Here is a 22466-nt window from a genome sequence, read left to right as displayed (position 1 = left end):
TTATTATTATTATTAATGCTGTAAAATTCATTTCTATAAGTAGGCTTTGAACCACACGCTGAAAGAGCCTCTTCAGAAATCAAAGAAGGACCAAAGAATATGAATTTAGGTAATATTCAGACTTCCTCTCAAGGAGAGAGAAAAATAACAACCCCTAGTTACCATGTCCAGCTAAAACAAGTTATAGAGTTACTAAGTTTAACATTTAAAAAATAACTACTCAAGAAACTGTTTCAAACAGCAACACTGACTTTGTATAAATCAAGGACAAATCGTACTACAGCTCTTAACTAAGGAGCTCCTCCATTTTATTTATTTATTTATTTTTGTACTTCTGACTTTAAAGAGAAAGAACAAGATAAGAAAATGAAACCGAACCATGAGCTTCTATGCTTCTTATTCAGCACCTGAAAGTAAAACCTGTATACAGGCATATGTCTAACATTTACAGAGCACACTCTTCTTGCTATTATTAAGGCCATTTAATCACATAATCAGCTCAATGTAGCCATGGTCATGGTTTGCTAAATATTTCATTTGTACTTAATTTTCTATTCCAATAATTAAAGTCAAAAACTAATGGACAGCAATCTTAGTGCATTTTTAAGATACATCCAGTCTAGAAATAATTAATTTCCTCTGGTGTCTAATAAAGGTTTTCTGAAAGGATGCACACAGATAATGGTCCTCAAGCATATTTTAAGCTAATACAAATACAAACTCAATCCTGTGTGACTTGTTTTAAACTTCAATTTGACTGTGTGTGTTTGAGAGTTTTGCTGAATCCATTTAGCAGTGCTCTATGGGAAAGATTCAGTGTTTGAGCATTAATTCAGCAGCCTGATCAATGGAGACAGACTTGTTCTGATCCACTCAAGCTGACAGGAAAGCACCAGAATACACAGAATCAAGAGCACGAACAAATCGTTCTCTTCCAAGAGAGAACAAGGAGAAGTTACTGCTAGAAGTCTTAAGTCATCTCTGTCCACAGAGGTCCACCTTATGAAACTCTGTACAGGCAAATATTACCAGGGTCTGGTGTGGCATGTAAATGCATTTATTTCACACTGCTCTGATGAGTGACTTTTTTTTTCACATATAAAATCCTAGGAATCCTAACCCATCAATACCATATATGCTGAAAATCAGGACAGTAGTGTAGATTTCTCACGTATTTGATATCTCAGGATTTACCACTTATTTGCCATGCCTCAGCCTCTCATCCACACTTCAGTTTACTTGTTTCAGAAAATTGCAAGATATTTTCAAGTCCACTTCACAGAGGACTCCACAACTCCCCTGAGTCTACACATCTGAATTTTCCTTCTGTGAAACCTGGAATGGGTAAAGGAGGAAAGATACAGGGTGCAATATTGTTATCTCTCTCCTATCAGGCTTTGAAGTCTTTCCCATTTCATGCTTTGCAAGTAAGTGTACATGTTATAGTATGCAGCTTGAACATCCATTCCTCTGATGGAGAGATTTCTGCAGTTCACTGGAAAGCCCCACTTACAGCACTTTACTTACTCAGCACGTTTGTTCAACTTTAGCACTTTACGTACTCAGAAATTTCAGAAACCTGAGTTCTGCAGGGGGTGGGGACAATGGGCAAAGTTTGGGCCCTGAGAAGGCTATTTGAAATACACGTCTTGTGCACCAACTGAAGACATCTTTTCTGTGTCCTTCACTTCTGGAACCTTATCCCCGGCTTACTAAATCGTAAAGTAACAAGAGAATGCCTACCTCTCTGCTGCCACGATGCCTATAGACAGTACAAAATGGTAGTAGTGAGACTAGTAAACAGCAGTGTACAATGCAGAAAGGGCTCATTCTGTTCTTACCTTTTCCCACACCTTTTGTTCATCCACCCACATGCAGTCTTCTGCCTAAACAGTTGCTCTCTGGGTCAAGGTTATCTACTTGTTTTCCTGTTTCCTATGCAGAAATGTCTGGGTCCTTGAAATGCCTAGGTATTATCATCATATAAATTATTTCTTCTAATAATGACATCATTGTTAAAGCTACTATCTTATCATAAAGAGTAAGATTTATAACATCATCATAAACAAGCCCAGGCTTTGCTTTGACATATGTGCACCTGTTCTTGAAAAATCATTACTGAAATGCAACTTCAGTACTTAAACGTCACACACATCTCTTGTTTATGGCCTCAGCACAGTAGCAACCAGTACTGCTTGTTCTGAAACAATTCTCTACAAACAGCAGCCTGCAAGAACTGATTTGATTTTAAAACTGCATACACCTTGCCAACACTGAATCTCTTCTCAGTTTTATTTTAGTAATCAAACACTGCTGTGTGGATAAAACATATGTAGGCATAAACATGTAACCATCTCTCTTCGCCTAAGTCACAGTGACCTGCACTACACTTCAGCATGGTACATGTTAGGAGTGGAAGCACTGTGCAGGGGAACAAGAGTGGAACTAACCATTATTTACTATTCTTTTGGTAAAGGAGTATGTGCTTTTCAGGACTCTGTTTTCAAAACACAGCACTGTATTCCAAGGACTTTTGGAGGAAGGACTTCTCTTGTACAAAGTGGAATAGTAGGCAAGGAAGTAAGTTAATTCAGTACTCACTTGGAGAGACTTCTCCAGGGATTTTCAAAGATTCCTGATCATGTCAGTGCTCAGTTTGCATCAGATCAAGAATGTCCCCTAACTTCCTTTAACTAGAAAATCTCAACCACTCTTCCATGGTTCAGTCTTCTTCATCAGCTGTCCATAATGGCGGGTATTCTGTTTCAATTTCTTCACAAATACTTTTGTGTGACTGTAAACCTAAGCAATATTGAAATTTCACTGTCTTCCAGAAATATTACATTGTTGTACATTGTTTAGCTGCCATGAAAAGATTCTTTACTGCAAGGCATTATTAAAATAGATCTTTTATGCACATAAAATAGGAGAATGTAAGAGGTTTACCATAGCCTGCTACCTTAACTAACAATTAACACATTATTTTATATCTTTTTTTTTCACCAGGAAAACAAGTTGGCAGATAAGAGGATCTAGTCTAAAAGTAGCTAAATATTACAAAACAAAAAACTAAATATTACAAAAAAAAAAAAAAACCAAAAACTTCACAAAGTAGATAAATATCATTGACTTTTAGTATATTCAGCAATAAGCTGTGTGCTATCCCTTCCCAAACTCAGATTTGAAAAATACAGTCTGGAAGCATAAGAACATTCTCAAGTGTCTTTCAAGGAAAGCAAACAAATGAGTGCCTTCACAGCTGTACAAAGTAGGATGAATAGAAAGCATACCTGTGAACCTTTTAACGCAACATATATTTATATATTAACTTTAGAAATGTTACCTGGTTTTGACGCCATTGAATGCAGGCAGCATTTTCCACAGGAGGCCAAATTATGTTGAAGCCACACAGCACTTTGAGCCTTTTGTCTCATTTCCCTCCACACTTTGTCAAAATGCTACAGATGTCAGGGGCTACTCAGAGGTAGCTGAGGTTTATCAGTTAGCCATCTCTACGTGTTAATAAGACAACCAGCAAGTCTCTAGAAGCCTTTTCAAAAGGATAGAGAAACATGAGCCTCAAATAGATCATAAAAGGTATAGATCCTTGAATGGCAAACACTTGATCTGAATAAACTATCAGTTTCCTTTATGGGATTCACCTGACCATATTGTTCAGCTGTGACTCATTGTGAATTACAACACAGTACTCCTGATTGTTACACCTCTTCATAGGCAGACCGAGGGTGGTTGTAGGGGAAGGTTCCATAGTAAACAGACTCAAGATCCACTTGGAGGTGATTGTGAAGGAACCCACAAGACACACAGTTATCCTCTGAGTTAAACGCTAGCTTCTCTTCAACAGGAGCCTGGCAAAGCTCTGCTGGCTAAAGCCTGCTGTGGAAGGCTTCCTTTCACAAGCCACCACCTAGCATCAAACTGAGCTAGGAGTCAGTACATCCCAAGCCTGAGAACTTTGAGACAGTTGGAAGTGAACCATTCTGCCTCACCTGCTTGCTGCTGCAATTACTTCTTTTGTTCCCTGGAGAGCAACTAACATCCACCAACACTTGGCCTTCAGATTCTATTGTCATTAGATAAGAACAAGGAAAAGCAGGAGTCAAGTTTATTCTATCTCATGACTGCAAAGCAGAAAACAGCTACCAAAAGGAAATCAGCTGAACAAAAGATCAACATCTACATGGAACTCGAAGCAATTATGGGCTGCTGAACAGATTTCCTTCCGTGGACATCTCAGCTGCCTGCATGAAGGGGCTATTTCAGCAGACATCCTCCTCTCATTGTTTCTTTGGAAGAAACAACTCTTACCCCAGTTTATGGTCTTATAATTATATTTCTTATTGCTAAGTATTGAATAGAAACAAATCTTAAAAACAGATCCTGACTCCCAAGTAACCTGCTCTTCCTGTAATTCAGTATGCTGATATCATTGTATAGCAGATTCATATTAATATGTTTAGCTCACTGGGAACAAAAGCTCTTCTAAATGTAATCTCTTCTCTCTAGGTCACTTTCCAGTGTGGTTGTGGTGTTTAGGGGTTTTCTATTTTGTTCTGTGTTTCTTTTCTTATTTTAAACATGGCTCACTCTCCCTGCAAGTCATGTAAAGTAAGAGAACTTTCACTTACAACTCCATTTTTATAGTATACTGTTATTGTAAATCACCAAAAGGTATCTTTTAGTCATACAAATCTCCTAGATGTCTTTAACAGTCAGATCCTGTTTTTTCACTTATTTTCCAGTTACTCATCTGTTCCCACAGACATATTTTCCCATCTGCCTTGTCTTTTCATCCTACAAGTTAGAACTGTCCAAAGGACATCAAATTTTAATATACATATTTAATAACATTTTTATAATAGAAATAACCTCTCTACCTAGAAGACAATGAATTAGGAAACTATCTAAAAATGATAAAACATTGCCATGGATAACTGATTTTTTTGTATGGCTCTGATTTTCTTGCCTGCTCCATGGCCACACGACAGCAGCATGAGTTCCCTCCTTCTCCTTACCTGCAACACTAGCAATTATTCTGTATTGAACCTAGGCTTAATTAGCAAAAGAGAACACAAGTTTCAACAACTTAGTTAATCTCTATGTACTCTGTGAAAACCTCTAGGATGAAAACCATGTCTCTCTAACTCAGTTATCAATTTCTATTTCTCAATTTCATCCCACATCTGTACAAGATCTGTGTCTTCTTAATTACAAAACAAAAAAAACCTAAAGCTTTTCTATTTGTATCATGCATATATTTTTATTGCCCCTCTATGATACCTGATCCGTCTTCTTGTCATGACCACAGTGCAGCTCTGACACGACATGATTCTTTATGTGATGGATAGTGCAAGCTATGTGAACACTGGCTAATAGAAACCCACCTGTCACAGCTAAAACATGCCAAGCAATTTGCTGTAGAGCGACAGCAGATTAATCAACAGAGTGGCTCACTGCTTAGACACAAACTCTGGCATGGCTGGAGCTTTGGCATCCACGGCAATAGGAACAAACCCAACCTCACAAGGGAGTCAAAGGAACGCATGCAATCAGGCACCCAGCTCAAGTCCCAGCACTACTGCGAGACTGCACCCAGACTTAGATGTTTTACCTACCAAAGCTGTGCTTGCTTCTTTCACACAACAATATAACTCTTGGCTTCATGCCCCAAACCACCATTATAATTTCTGGACTTCTTGAAGCATAGTTTGAAGCTGGTGAAGTTTCACCTCTCTAAATCACCTATCACACAAAGAATCTCTTCAGGTCATTTTTGCTAAAAAATGAGATTGACAGCAATGTATCTGTGGAAGCTTCTAATGTAGCCATAGCTTGCACTCCCAGCTACTTTCAGTTCACACAGACACACTTGTGGCTAACATAACATGCCTACAAGCCAGCCCTACAGAGAATCGGCTGCAGGTACTGAGATTACACTAACATTTCGGTTGGGGCAAAAAGGCAGGTTAGAAGAGAGCTGCTAACTGAGTGTATACATACTGAAGGTGCTCAGCCCACAAGCTACAGCATGTGCACACAGCAATAAGGATGCTGAGGCTTTGGCAGCAGCACTGTGTTCTGCTGCTGAGCTCCTGCTGCACTGACCACGGTGTGAGGCAGCCCCATGCAGCACAGCACTGGGCAGTACTGGAGAGCACAGCTGTCCTGCACCCAGGGGACAAGGCCCTCACAAGGATCTGGGTTCCTTCCAGTTGCACCACTCAAGTTTGTTTATCGTGCTCATGGCAGCATTATCCAGGTTTAGAAATTCAGATAGATGCTTTCAGAAGAAAAGACATTCCAGAAAACCAAAGTTTTCTAACAGTGCATGCATTTGGTGTTTGGGTAGGTGTACCCTGCAGTATGTATATGCTATATAGAACTAGGTTCTGGTCCATACTTTCATTGTGTAGCACATTTCATACTTTAAACACTGAACACCACACTGCTTCTATTAAGCAGCTTCTTTTTACCTGAATACCACCTTTCTGAGAAGAATGGGAAATGACCCAAAACTTTGTTTCAGTTGCTAATTAATTATACAGAAAAATATAATGTTAGCATAAATAGATTGAATTTGCATCACATTATGATTGTACTTAATGATTGTACTAAGAGAAGGATATAATTTAATATAATATAGTTTTATTTGCAGAGACAAAACACCAGCTCTTTTTAAAGGTTGTTAATAAAAACTCGAATAAAGCTTTGTATAAAAGCTTTTTTTAGGAACAAAACGAACACTGCAGTATTCCAAGCAATTAGAAAAATACTGTAATGAAATAGATGGAAAAGCTGACGGTGTCTGCAAGAAAGCCTAGGGAGAGCTGTAAGAGTCTGTGCAGCCAAAAAGGACTGAAAGGTGAACAGCTGAAGGGATGCACAGCTGTTAAAGTGTGTTGCTTTTTAAATTTAGGGTTTTTTCTGTGGATATTTTTTTTTCCTTAACTTTTGTCTGGAGTTCTCCTTTCAAAACCAGCAAGTTTTTCAACAAAATACCACTACCACAAACAACTAAATAAGCACAGGGACCAGCATAGCATGCATATCAAATAGAAGGCCACAGTCTGACAAAGAAACAGGTACAGAAAAACAGGTAGAGACAAAAATTAAAAGAGAAAAATTAAAGACAAGTTTCAAAACCAAAAGCTGAAGTATACTTCACCATATGCATGTAACCGTCGGCACGTGCTAGACAAGTAGTGCCCTCTCATTCACTGTGTGTGCTATTTCTAGAAAAAGCTCCCTTAAAGACAGCAATACCTAGAAGTTGTCGCCAGCTACATCTGCTCAATGCCAAAGCTAAAAATTTCCCATTGGTCAAATAAGCATGAGCACAATTAATTCAACCACCACAAGGTATAGCCTGTGAAATCAGTGTATCTAAATAAACAACCAGAATTGCTTGTTAGTCTACAAGACATGGAATAATAAGGCCCACTATTGGCATATTCATTTCATACTGGGTTGCACAGAAGTCAGCGAGTTTGAAATATCCCTGTGATTTTTTCTGTCCTCAGAATTTGTATCCTATTTGTGGCCCATGACAGTCTGCCTAAGGACTCAGGCCCCTTTTCCTACAAGGAAAAGTTAAGCTGATTTACAATAGTTTTCCATACAGTAAAATGTCAAAAAATCTCCACAAGAAAACTGACAACTTTCTTATTAAAAATACACTATAAAAATGCCTGTTAAAGTCCAGGTGACATAGCTGCATATATACTAGACTTTACATTAATCCAGACATTCTTATTCTAGCCTCAACAACCACAGAAGTTGAAAAGTTTCAAATCAAAATTAAGTTATGTTAACAGTCAGCAGCAGTGAAATCAGCTGCCTAACTATGGTGAGGATTTTCAGATCTATTTGTGTAGGAAAAAAAACAACTAACAAAACCAAGACAAAAATGCACTAAACTTCAAAAAATCTCATTTCTGTATAATGACAGAAGGCCTCTATTTGGCAAAGCCAGTTACACCAAAATGCATTAAATGGATACACTAAGCCTCCACAAACATCAAAGCTAGAACCCACAGTAGAAGTTCAGCATATACAACAGCACTGTGTTGAGAATGGGAAGCTGTATTTCAATTTGAATAACAGCCACACTACTTGAAACCCTGACCTACAAAAAATGATTTCTTTTTTAATTTTATTTAAATCTGAGCACAAGCTGTATATTAAACAGTACATTTTGCTTTGAAGTATATTCTGCATTCACACTTCAGTTCTCAGAAGACCAGAGTTAAACAGCAAACACAAAAAACAGCTGAGACGCTTTCTTTTAAAGTCAGAACTCCCCTGCTCTGGCCTGAACACACAAGTCAGAGTTTGTGGCAACCGTGCATTACTCAAGTCCCTTCTATTTGCCCAGCTTTCAAACCACACAAAACAGGTACATTCTCACTCCTGAGACTCTACAAATGTAGATAGTCTATGTAGAGGCTTTCTACAAAGAAAAGCCACAGGGCTTTTCTGCATCCAGCAATGCTTACTACTGTCACATACATCTCAAGTTAGACTACCAAAGATTTTTGCCTGGAAGGCTAATAATGTGTTTCTAACACTCAGCATAATGCATAAAAACAAGGCCATGTTTATTAATACCCTTGTCATATCCGGAAAATTACTTAAAATAAAAAAAAAAAAGACAAGATAAATCAGCACAGAAAATTATTTTCTTTCAAACACTATCATAAAGCGAGAATTAGATACAGGTTTGTTTAAACTACCTGTACATCTTTGAACATGATTAAGAATTAAGGAAACAGCAAACAAAAGCTTGCAGACATAAGTAAAAGCAGCAACGCTAAGAACGAAGCAGTCAAACCAACACTGTTAAATTAACCAGCATGTCTGCACTGTGTCTTCAGCTCTGAAGAAGGAAAAGTATGCGGAATCAACAGAGTCTCCATCTGACGGATGGGGATATAAAGGCTTGGAAGCATCGTGAGATTGAGAGCAACTATACTTCCTTAATATTTCTCTGATATTAACCTAGATGTATGCATTTGAACAGATGGCTCACAGTCCAACCCACCCTCACCTCCACATCATGGATTTCATGCAACACAGATACCCAACACAACAAGAACTTAAAGTTAATACTGACTTCAGACATGTCAGATAAAAAGCAGGAACCCATGAGAGTACCATAACTGCTTTCTACAAAATCAGAGCTGGACTGTAAAAAAAACAAAATAATTAAGTGCCTGTTATTTGGGGCCAAGGTTTCTATCTGAATAAATTTAAAGCAAACTGCATTTAAGCCCAGTCTTTGCAGTAAATCAGTGCCAGAGCCTGGAGCCTCGCCTTTACAAGGAAAGGCTGAGACCTGGGACTGTTCAGTCTGGCAAAGTGTGAGGGAATCTTATCAACACATGTACACATCTAATGAGCAGCAGTCAAGTGGACAGGACCACTCTTTCCAGTGGTTCCCAGCAACAGAACAAGGGGCAATAGAATACACTGGAACTGGAGAAGCTCCACATGAACATGAGGAAAATCTTCAGTGGGAGGGTGACAGAGCACTGGAACAGGCTGCCCAGAGAAGTTGTAGGTTCTCCTCTGAAGAAATTCAAAACCCACCCTGATGCGGTCCCATGTAACCTTCTGTAAGAAACCTGTATTAGCAGGAGTTGGATTTATTTCCAGAGTCCCTTTCAACTCCTAAAATTCTATGCAATCTCAGGATGAAAAACAACCTGACTTGAAGTTCAAGGCAAGCACAACTAGACCATATTATACCCTGGAAACTTTTGAAAGAAAAAAAAAAAAGCAACACATGTTCATGCCAGTTTCTTTTTAAGACTTAATGATCTTGCTTTAGCTGGAAAATTCACAAGTTTCAATTTGCTTGTTCACAGATCTTGAGGATTTGAGACAGCAGGACTGCAACCAAAATCAAAACCTCAAATATGTTTGACAGTTCCTATTACTTATACAGACACAAATTCAGAATAGAATACCTGATCTGGTGTTTCTGCAGGTGTTAATTTCAAGTGCAAATACATTATGAAAAATCCGGAGTAAATAAGTAGCATCAAAAGTAATTATGTACTTGTATTATATTACCTGCTAGAACACTGTACTGAAAAGGCAATGTCAGTAGCAATATAAACTGCTCCAAAGACAAGGAAAAATTAGCTCCTCAAGCAAACACGGAAGATAGCAACTTGTTCAATATGAAAATATTTGATCTTTCAATCCATGTAACAGTAGGGGACAGCTTATCACATTGCTTCCAAGAAAATGAGTCCTACTTACAATAATCTTCCATAGGAAAAAATTTCTGACAGATCATTATGCTTTCAGTCAAACAGTCTGCTAGAAGAGTAGGGCAGGGGGTGAATAACACTCCTAGCTGCAGCCACTGATGACTATGAATCCTTCTACAACGCTACAAAGAACGAGGGCTTTGTCTATTTCAACACAGTCCTGACCAAGTCAATCTTAAAGAAAAAGTCAGACATCTGAAAATGAGCATCTGAGATGAGGTTCTTAAAGTATTCTTTATTAATATCATTAGAAGTTGCAGAAACAACTTTCTTGTAATATAAAGGCACAGGGAAACAGTTTTGATAAAATATTCCAATCAAACAGTAACTTACAGTACAAAAGGACAATTGTAATGCACATACAAACCCCAAACACCTCATTCAAAAATATTTCACCGTGCTCATCAATAATAATGGGCAATGACTAAAAATATAAATTGTTATTGTACAATAAATATCTGATAGGTGCAAACTGACCAAAATTTATTGCTCTCCACAATGTTTTCCCTGTAGTATTTTTATTTTTTTCCTTCTTTTCTGTTAAGGTCCAAATTCCACTTGTAATCTACTTTATTAACTTGTTTCCAAGGGAACTCAATCCCAAAACAAAGCTGACAGGACATTCCAGCAGTGACAGAACTGCCTCAAGTAGTAACCAGAGCTGGTAGTGTTTGTTTCTTTTAAAACTTCAACAGTCATACTCCACTCTCTCACTGGGAATTGTGGCAAATGGTTTAATAAGAATTAAAAAAATAAAATCAACTTTAGTGATAAGTCAAGGCTTTTATGGTAGTGTAGTATCTAATGCTATTCTGGTTTCTTCAAACAAGTGGATTTTATGATGAAAAATGCTCTGACAGCTTGCGTCATAGCAAGTACGTAAAACAGACTTTAAATGAGGGGAGGACAGAAATGAAAAATCAGAACTTGCATTGGTCCTTCTGACTTCAGAAAACAATTAAGACAAGAGGTAGGGAGGAAATTAGACTATGTAAGCAAAGATGATTCCAAGTGAGAATTTTGAATGCTAACATATCCTTAACAGTCATCTAAGAAATCAAAAGCATTCTACATCTTTAGATGACAATTCTTAAGCTTTGAGAAAGGACCCATGAGCTTACTATTTCCCTCACTCTGTACTTGCATCAATTTGGTAAAGCAACCATTTCCATCAGCCTATCGATGCAGTATGAATAGCACACTGACCTGGCTCTTGAAATCATCTCACGTACAATCTTGCTCAGAATTTTTAGCTTGCATGAAACATTGTTTTATACACACATTTAAGAAATGTTAGTTTTCTTCATTACTGTTACCAGAAGTAACATGCATATATTTTCTTGAGTAGTGTTTTATGAATATGACTTCAAGAAAGTGATGCATTGTAGTAGTAAAAAAATAATAAATTGAAAAGCAAGCTTTGAAGTATGGTCTCATAGCAGGAAATGAGGTTTTCATAAGAAAAAAACAACACTAATTTATCAGAACAACTTCAGATTTACACACCTCATCAGTTTTAACTGCACTGAAAATAGTCAGACTGAACTCAAGAAAATGTGTCTAGAGTAAATAATTGTTTAATCAACTTAGCTGGTAAACCAAAAAATGAATATACAGTAAACTTCATTCCACTTGAATTGAACAGAGTTGGTAACAATGTGAAACAAATTGCTAACTTTCTGCAGGATTTTATTCGAATCAGGGCTTTCTTCTACTATAAGCACCTAGTGTTAGAAGCTCTTCAAACAGTAATGACCAGACATGGAAATTTGAATTTTAAGAATTATTAGCTTCAGTGAGTAATTTTGCTCCTTTCAAATAGTTTAGCAATGAATACACAAAACCATTTTCTTTGGTTTTTGCTCAACTACAATGGAGTAGCAAATTTTTATTTTTAGTCAAGCTTCTATCCCCAATTTCAATTCACAACAAATTTTTTTTTAATCTTCGTCTTTCCTTAATTCTCAAATAAGGTCTGAGAGAAGGGTTTGCTCATACCATGATTTTCTGAAGAACAGTCACGTGAATGTACTGGCATTAAGGATAAGAAGTTTGTACAGTAATTATGTGAAATGATATCTTCAATGGCAGAACTACAAAAAGACATCAAACAAGTATTAATTCAAATGACATCTGAGTTTAAGGAAACAAAAAAAAAGAACTAAGCATAGTAAACTACAGTGTAAAAGCCTCTATGATTGGACAATAAACATGGAAATCCTGCACTCACAGTAGGAATGTACTGCACAGCATTAACATGAAAGCCTGTTAAACTTGAAACAATGCAGACAGCTATATTTACCTGTAAATAAATGCCACTTCAAGATGTTCAGAAAAAAAAACAGAACACAAAAATGAGACTGTGTCAGGAAAAAGGCCTTTAAAACAGGCCAGTCTAACTTGACTTCCCAAGTAAGAACATCAGTTTCACAGAACTGTGATTCTAATGCAGTTTTATGTAAAGTACCCTTTGACACACAAGCTGTCAATTAAACTATCACAGTCTTTCTTGACCTACTCCCTTTTAAACAGTTTAGGAGAAAAGTCAATAGTAGCTCAAGTTTCAATGCAGTAAGTACCTTGTCTGTTTGCAAAGGAACATTACAATACCACAGAAATCCTTATGGTATTTAGAAAACTGATAAATTAGTTTCACTTCTTCATTTTCGCTTTTGAACACAAGTTCAAAACTTCAGACTGTATGTGTCTTTGCAATAGTGTTCTAGCCAGTGTTGCAAAAGATTTTCCATGTGGACTACCTCACATTGTTACTGAGTTGTGCAAGGTATTCACGCAGTTCCTTCGCAGCTTGGAATCTGCCGTATCGCTTCTTTGGGTTGGCACACTCATCCAGCAAGGCCTCAAGCCGGCCATCTTTGGCAATGTCAGCTGGGGGGTCATGAAGTAGTCCTCCAGAAGTGCCACGCCACGTGGCATGTCTTGACAAAAGGTTCTGACAAACAGCATAATAATTGTGGTCCACAGTGACACGAGCACAAAGAATCTCTTTTGAGAAGGACAGACAAGCTTCTTTATCACAGTCATCAAATTTGCTTTCATACCATACATCCCAGTTTTCAGGTTTATCTGTGAAATAAGGAGACAGTTTAAAAAAAAAGCGAGAGGAACAAAAAGCATCAGAAGTAGAATACACATATACCTATCACCTTTTCACTGCTCATTTGACTGTCTTTGTGATTGAGCAATTCACACATGCTACAAAAGTTAGGTCTCACTTAATATTAAGAGGAGAGGAAAAGTATGTTTGTGTGGTCATAAAAACTGAAGTAAACGTACTTCACATTCAACACAAAGATGTTTTCTTGATGGACTTGATGTTTAGCAAAGATCTGAAAATGTGTAATAAAATCAATTTGCAAACCAGGGTGGTAAAGGTGAACAAACAAGACAACCCCGAAATGCCCAAAGCGAAATAGACCCACTTGGATTACTGGCATAAGCTTTTGCAGAGCCTAGGGTTTCATATTCAGAGTCTCCAGGCCTTAGTTTCATAAGGTTTTCCCTATAAGCTCAAAAGCAGCAAAAATTTCCTGTAGTGCCACTTTGTCAAACATCTGCTGTTGCTGATTTGAGCTCTTACAGTCAACACAAAGATGAACAAGTTTTTACTATTCAAATTTGGAATTAGCTTTAAAAGTAAATTACCCAGTCCTTCAACTCCATTATTATGGAGCACCTACCTGAACAACAGAAATAGAAGCAGGCTATGCAAGTGTAGGGAAAAGAGGCAGTAAGACTGTCTTGTTTTTCTGAGAAAAGTAAAACCCAACACTTTCTTCCTTACAGACACCTGGGAAAGCCCAAAGGACCCTATTTCAGCTAAGGCAGGCTGATGGGCTGGCTGGCTGATTTGCCTATCGGTCCGTTTGCCTATTCCTGTTCTCCCATCCAAATCCTCTCTTCCCTAACAACTTCTTTTAAACAGGATTAGAGATCTAAAAGATCATGTCATTCCAATTCAGGTAAACTCCAAGTGTCATAAAATTGAACGACTGGTTAAGTTAACTAGTAACAACTGTAGAAGAAAGCTAATTTATTAATTAGTAGTCTACTTGTAAAGCCAGCTTTTTTTTTTTTTTAAAGCACACACACACAACATTGCACTCAGAGAAAGAAGAAAAAACACAGGGGTGGGTGAAGTAATGGGAAAGAAAAAAAGAAACTTACTCTGTCTGATTAACCTTTTGTCTGCTACCAGAACATTTTCTGCATCCACAATGATGACTTTCCCATCTCGTGGTCCAACTGCAAAGTTGTCAAAGCTGACATCAAGGAGGTAGAGTGCAAATTCAAAGTCATTATTTGTCAGCTGCTCAGCTATTTCCATTAACTGCCAGGCCAGATCCACTCGTTTCTCCCACGGTGCATTAAAATAACTCCATAGCTCTTCTCCAACATAATTGACAGCCACCATTCTTCCACATGCTCCTAAGTACTTTGCAAATGGCCAACCCTCATCAGACGGGAAACTCTAGGTATAAAAAGAATTTGAGAATTTTCATTAACACAAAACAGCTTATAGTTTAATGGGCTGATCAGTAAAAACTAGGAGACACCTGAGTGTGATCAGCAACAAATTCATTTCCACATATTTCTAGGTTTACAAGGGAAAGAAAACATGACAAAATATATTGGAGCAAGACACATTACTAGACTATTATAGAGGAAAGATCTGAAGGACCTGATGCAACATTATCAAGCTTTTCATATAGAGTATGCATATTTATCCTTCTACCAACTATCTTTCACACTTTACATATCTGCTGTACTAACAAGTACACTCCCTGAAAATATGATTTTGCTTCTGCTGTTTTTAAAACTTTTTTTTTTTTTAATAACCTAGTAGAACAAGCAAGGTGCATCTCCTCATTTCTGCTCTTCCCCCCTTCCCGTTTTCCCCAGTTGATTGGATTCCCTCTGAGGATCTACTCACTTGAAGATTTCACAGAAAGGATTACAGAACAGATTAAGGTATAAAAGAAAGATTAGGGTTTTACAGCTCTAGTAGTCCTTCACTAGCTACCTCTTGATTAATTCCTACATGTACACTCAGTATGTGTAATACACAAAGCCACATAAAATGATATCAAAAACAAGATGTCTCCATTAGTAGCTTTCTTGATGTTAACACAAAAACCAGTAATTGCAAACTAATAGGAATAAAAAAAGACAGCACATTTTCATATTTCAGTTGTGCTGAATGTGCCCTAAAGCTTAAACATAAGCAGACTAGAACTTAAAAGATATCCTCTTCATTATGGATTGGAATAAAACACAAAAATATTAAGCTTAATGTTAAACGCTATACACTCAGGCCTCCTTTAAGAATATAACATGGACTAATTTCAAGTATTTGGAAACCCCCCTATGTGCCCACAAGGCTCCAGACATCCTCTACAGAATTTCAAGGAAGCTTCTATGTGGCCAATCTATTGTACACAAACATTGAAATGACAATTACAATGTATAGTTGACCAATTTTGCCAACTTCTACAATTGCAATGGCAAGTTTAGAAGACAATTTCAGAAGAAATAACTATTTACCATTACAAAGAACTTTTATTCTGCCTATGAACACTTACCCATCATAAAAATCTTCAAGTCAGCTCTTTCTTATTTGGTCAAAAGAGCATCTAATCCATGCTAGTAATAGAATAGGCTGAACGTTTAAGTATTTGGACTTCTGCTCTGTTTTGATCACTTGTGCACAGATAAACCTAGTCATGAAAAACCCTGAGGATGCTACAGAACTAGTTTGATATGTTCAAGGCTAGTATGATTGCTTTCAAGCTATGATAACGTGTAATTGAGCAGAATTAAACCTCTCTCACTAACTGAGTCTGCTATGCAATAAGGGTGACATTATCCAGTCTTCAGCATTTCATCTGCAGCTTCAGGGAAATTCATGAAGGTGGGAAGTTACACGCAAATATTCACCAGTTCAGGGCAAACCAAGTGACACACCATTAGAAGAATGAGGTTCTGTTTTGTGGTTAATAAAAAAAACAACCCACCACCAATAACCGAAAAACTGTAACACTCTAAGAAGTAAATATTTTCACAGAGTAATGTAATAAAAATGTATTCCAAGAAACACCTTCAAAACATTTCATATACTTTTATCGCTACTGTATTCAGTCCTGGGTCAAAACAAGCCAATGCATCTTTGTATTGCACAGGGATACAAACAACTGTTGTCCATCACATAATACTGCTTACAGAGGAACACATTGTTTCACTCAAAAAGAAGCAACAAGGAATCAGAGCTAAGTGATAACCTGTAGGGAGCTGCCAGTGGGTTTTTCCTTCCAGTGACTGGAGTCAAGGGGCAAGACAGCAAATTCTGAATACTGACTGCTTGTACAAACCAGGAAAAATCTTGATAGCTTAGGATCAAGAAAGCCCAAGCCCACATTTATCTATCCTGCACACACACAAGTCTACTGTCTATAGATAAGTCTTATACGAAGAGATTTGTGCCTTGAATTGGTGAAAACTGACCTGCTTCTCTGATCAACACAGGTTTAAGTGATTTAATCCAACACAAAATTTTCATGCTGTTCCATTTCAGCAGCACTCAGTGCAGTAAGTTGGGTATAACTGCTGTAGCAATTGAAATCTTTTTATTTAGATATGATTTTACACCACTCCTTTTCTTTCCTACCTCTCTCCTTTCCTATATTCCAGCCCCCAAAAAAGTTCAATCACAAAATGCTGATGATGGCAAAGGCCATGGTTACGATCTAAGGGAAAGGTGCATAGTCCTCCCAGTCCACCAAGTACAGTCACTTCAAACCCCTCCTTTGCTTTCTGAGGAAAGCAATGCAGCTGGTACTTACTGGGCCGATGCTCAGTTGGACCAGCAGACAGACCCAGCTCATGATATCATTCTAGCACTGAAAGACAGATGGAGTCAGGCCTGAATAGCCAGGTGCAGAAACGAGGAAGAGCTGAAAGGACTACTTTCCCACCAGTAGCAGGATTTATGTAATGGACTGAACAGATTTTAGAAGAAGAGCATTATCCACATAGGTGCACTTACCTTCAAAACACATCTACTATGCTTCCTGTGTTGCATACACTAAATTTCAACTCACAGAAATTCTTGGAGCGGTTTTATTTATTTAGAAATGAGCTTCCCAAACAATACTGCATGCCATACTGTTACACAGATGTATTTATAACTCTGTGGCAACAAAAAGATCTTTTGACATCAGAAGTACAGGGAATCCTGCCAACATCTGCACATGTACAAACAACATCTCCGCTCTGGCTCCCTTCCAACTGGCACGTAACAGCCACGTCTACACTTCATTACCCAAGCCAGTAGCCAAAGAAGGAATAAAAACACGTACAAGTGCCCATTCAGTACTTTTATATTCACTCAGTGAATTTGACAGGAATATCAATTGAAGCACAGATCTGTTGTTTCCTAAGCAGAGAGTTTTATCCTTTAGTACTACTTATTTTGAAAGCATATTTCTGCCTAAGATCATAACTAACTCTTTTCTGCTTTTTAGAGATGTATTACTATTCTGAAAGCCAGTAAGATGCAAACACAAAATCGTATGGTGGTTAAACACTGTTTCCATGAACAAGCTGCACTGAAAACAAGAAGCATAATAGACAGCAGCCAGAAATCCCACACTTCGGTACAGTTAGACAACATAGATCTTACTTCAATTCTCAAGCTACTAGTAGCATAAATATTTGATTAGATCACTTTGTATTTGAACATGCTATTTGAAGACATAAACTGCATTTGACAATTAAGATTAAATATGCTCTTGCTCACCAGAAACAGCTATCTGATAAATTAATCTACAGTTCTAGCATACCCACTGACATCTTCAAATATACACACAGATGCCATGAAAACCATTACATCCAAGTGTTTAAAAATACAGCACTGTATATGAAAACCTACGAACAAGTAGCTCTGTAGTGTTCCCTCATTAAAGCTGTCATCTTACTCTATTCATCCAGCAATATGAATAATCTTCTAATAGAGAGATGGAAAACAGTAAATACGACAAAACTCCTGATGCCTTCCTTCCCAGTGACACACATCAAAAAGTTTTCTCCGTGCCCTGAATACAGTAGCTACATCTCACTGAGCAAAACTGAACAAGCCCTGCCAAAGGAACAAAGGGCACTTTGTTCCTCAAAGAATAATATAGCACTTCTGCCTTAAAGAAAAAAAAAAAAAAGAAAAGAGAAAACAAAAAACGCTGTAGTCTAAGAAGAAATATGGAGAATTAATACGGTGAATTTATCATTTCACTCAAGCATAAAACACACTATTAATGCATTTGTCTCCCTTGCTTCTGTCTGTCTATACACAAGAAGATGCACAAATCTGCCACTGCTTTTGAACACTCAGGGCTGTGAATCAGATCCTACAGTACAGGCTCAGCAGCTTGAGGCTGATAAGACTCGCTGTAGTCAGCAGTAACACAAAATCTCACTGAATTAAACAGATAAAAGAGCAATAATTTATCATAATCAAGTATATAATTCACCTTTGTCATCAAGTCCCCCCCCAAAAAAAAGAAAAGACAAAATAGTGATGATTGAGACCTTGTTCTACTGTAGCATTAAAAAATAAAGCTTTTTATTTACAGAAGTGCCCCAGAAGACACTACATCACTACTCATTTTTATATGAGGTTGAATTTCATGTTACAAAAAAGACAAAATATACAAAGAGCTACACTTTAAAGATGATGAAATTAATAAAACAGATGCAAATATGCAACACAGAGGGGAATCTTCTTCCTGCTTGCCATTACTCTGGAGATCTTGATGGCAAAGCAACCTCCTCATAACACCTTGGCTACAATTGTCTTGCTAAGCTGCACCTGCCTAGGTACAAGCTGGCACAGTAACCAGGGTAATATGCTTCTCCTCTAAAGGAAAAGAATTAGTTCTCTCTCACAAACTTTGCAGTGTAAACAGAAGTAGCACTTGTATTAGTCACCAAGGCAAATAAGTACAGCTCTGGAGCCATGCAGACCTGGAGATCAGACTGCACAACAAAGCATCTCAGATCTAAAGGAGGTTAAAAAGCAGCCTAAAAACAGATGCTTTCTTGTCATGCCACGATTTACATTCGAATTCAGATCTTCTAAAATGCATTTGGGAATGCTAGTCAGTGTAATGAAGAGTATTTACTACTTAACTATATGCCACAATTTGATGTTCATCTGAAGTTCCCTCAGCAGCATATGTGAGTGTGTCTCACTGTTCAACGTTTGTGGCACTGAAGGACACAGCTGGCAGCATGGTAGGGGTGGGATGATGGCTGGACAACATGACCTCAGCAGTCTTTTCCAACCTTAATGATCCTGCGATACTATCTCTAAACACTAAAGATGAAGCACTACTGTGTCAAAATATCTGTATGAGCCAGGAAATAAATCAGACACTCAGAAGCTCCCTATAGAACGCACAAGGTAGTGTGGATAAGTTCCTTGAAACCACTACTTGGTATTTAACATAGTAATTATCCATCAAAAAACACCAAAATCCAGCAGCCATGAAGAAAGCTTGAAGGGCAGCAGGCATTACAACTGGATGGCACTGCAGCAATACAAAGCAGAACCACAGAAAACGCTGCTAGTGCAGAGACTGAGAAAAAGCTGCAGAAGTGCACTCTGCCTACAGCTCACAGACAACTTCTATAAGTGTAAATTTAAAAAAGACAATTAAAAAGTCACCCCACACATCACTTACAAGCATTTTATTTACTTTCAACTTCAAAGCATGTGTAATGAATTCAAGCATTCTGCTCTGCCTTTTTCTTCTTGTCTTAGTCTCTAAGTACAGAGCTGAGGATCTTGTTGCTGGGTTCTGTGTGCAAGACAACATGTGCTCCTGGCTCACCCCATGGGAAAAGCAACACACTGGCCAAACAGCAGCTCCAAGTTGTCAGACGGCCACAGCAGCTCTAAACAGGACACTGGGAGGCCAATACCAGTGCAGGAGCACGGGGTGGGTGGAGGGATGAAAAAAAAAACCAAAAACCATCAAAAACAACAATAAAATCCCAAGAAACAAGGTCTGCCTGGAGAAAGCTTCATTATTTGCACACATCACTCTGCTCAACCACCTCACTTTAGGAAAAAAGTCTTGGTAGGAATCAAAAACTGATTGTTATATTTTTATTGGAGTCAGAAAACTGAACAGCAATCTTTGCCTCCATACTATCTGATAATAGTCAGGGAACATTCTTGGCTCTCCAACAGTAAGTTTGTGTTTCTAGTTACCAGAGAAAATAACAGTGAACCACAATAGTTCAAGAAGTTGACTAACAACAGTTACTTGAGTACACATCAAGGTTAAAAAAAGGGAACAAAGTTTCTCTGCTACAGTTTTTAAGAGACAAGCTGCAGGCTGAGTGCTTTATCAAGTGCCCCAGCCCTGCTTCTGTGCAGTCTGCACAAAGTGAACAGTCACGCTGCACTCAGGCTGTAACCCCACCCCACGCCTTTAAAGTCTGCTGCTCCTTCGCAAGGAGGCTTTGGGCATCCTGCACCTGCAACTCTGAGGCACACGGTCACCCCATTTCATTATGGATCAAGTGCCATACATAAATCTCATTTTGCCAGTGACTCCTATTTGAAATACCCTACTTCCCACTGAACGAAGGGGGCAGCAGCAAGTTCTGATGCTGCTTTTCTCTGAACAAGTTGACCATGTTTACATTAACCACTGCTGCAGGTGCATCAAATTTTGATTAAAAACAAGAACTCAATATTCTCATGCTAAGCTTTAAAAGCCTATATGCATAACCCCTCACATATAGCTTATTTCATTCAAATGTGAATTCAGATTAAAGAAGGTGGAAGCGACTCATTTAGTGACATTCTACAACAGTAAAAAAGAATAACTTTCTACTAAGGAAGGAGAAACTGTGCCAAGTAGTCCTTCCATCTGCTTTACGAAGCAGAATGCCAGAAGGGGCTTTATTCTTCACTGAATACACATATACAACTGTAACAAATGTTAACATCAAAGCCATCAAAAATATATATCTTAAGACTGCAGTAGGTAATTTACACAAGACAGATGTTTTATGCTACTGCCCGCAGCCTCACAACAGAAGAATGTCATGTCATGCTGTCTTATCAGGTGAGGTTACAGACCCAACTTCAAGCTTACTCCAGGAAAAGCTTTGTCAGTTGTGACCATGCAGTTCTGAGAGCACTGCCACTCAGGAGTGGCTTCAAACTTCAGGCTTCGAGCTGAAAACCCAATCTCTGAGTTTTATAGAAAAAAAAAAAAAAAAGCTTCTGATGAAAAAATCCCTAAGTTACAGGCTCTGATAGATGAGGAAAGTGGCTTTTCAGTCACTGTCTACTTATATCTGGTTGGTGCTAAAATTAAATAACACAGAATTTTAACACACTGAACATCATTCAGGTTTGCTTTCTTGGAAGCAGGCTGACTTTTAGAAGAAGCCTCTGGTCTCATTCTCATGCCAGTATCTGCCTTCATCATTCATGCAGAAAGCATGCCATGAAGCATTTCACATATCTTATGTATAAATGGAGCAAACACCTCAGCCATCTATCACTTCTGGAAAACAACCTCTCACACAGAGCACCCTGCATCTCGCTGCCGCAGTAGCGCAGTAACATGAAGTTGTGCACAATGCACTCCCCTGGCAGAGGCTGAGAAAGGAGTTGTGTGTGACGTACAGTATTAATGAGAAAAATTGATTTGGGTTTACGTATGTAAGATATTTTATCCCTGACTGAGGGAAGGCACTCAAACCTACAGTACCCATTATCAGTGCTGCCAAATGCACCTCTGCAGAATACATTAACTTTACTAAGCTTTGCAATACACAAAGCTCATCTGAAGTTGCCCAAGAATGTTTTCCAGGATACATCCATCCATCACCATTTTCAATACTCTGTGAAACACCTCTCATTTGATTAGAGGTGACAGAACCATACCACACTCTGCATTGGCCAGGACTGCCTTGCTTCCTATCAGTGTGACCTGCTCTGCTCTCAGCAGCACCTTCAGTAAGACAAATGGTGAGCAGAGCACTCGTTAAGCTCCACATCTAGAGTTTTTTTCCATCTCTTCAATAGATTTGCTCAAAAACCTCAAGGCTCATCTAGTAAAGAGTTGACAT

General features: G+C 38.2%; 1 protein-coding gene across 3 annotated transcripts in view; it reads right to left on the bottom strand.

The window, feature by feature from the left end:
* Window positions 1-22466, bottom strand: part of DIPK2A (divergent protein kinase domain 2A) — a 148140-nt gene that overhangs the window by 123930 nt on the left and 1744 nt on the right. The window contains exons 1-3 of one of the 3 annotated variants that reach the window (XM_065748034.1): window positions 17362-18135; window positions 14487-14790; window positions 12172-13385 (exon numbers count right to left, since the gene is read on the bottom strand). In XM_065748034.1, the coding sequence (XP_065604106.1) occupies window positions 13054-13385; window positions 14487-14790; window positions 17362-17397 (672 nt within the window). In that variant the 5' untranslated portion in view covers window positions 17398-18135 and the 3' untranslated portion in view covers window positions 12172-13053. Of the gene's footprint in view, window positions 1-12171; window positions 13386-14486; window positions 14791-17361; window positions 18136-22466 lie in introns of those variants that run through there. The other 2 variants (XR_010622909.1, XM_065748032.1) reach the window with 2 other exon arrangements.

The sequence above is a fragment of the Cyrtonyx montezumae genome, unplaced genomic scaffold, assembly GCF_038088225.1.
Source record: "Cyrtonyx montezumae isolate F1298 unplaced genomic scaffold, pur_monq_1.0 scaffold_5, whole genome shotgun sequence".
NCBI classification, from domain to species: Eukaryota; Metazoa; Chordata; class Aves; order Galliformes; family Odontophoridae; genus Cyrtonyx; species Cyrtonyx montezumae.
This window is presented reverse-complemented; position numbering and strand designations above follow the sequence as displayed.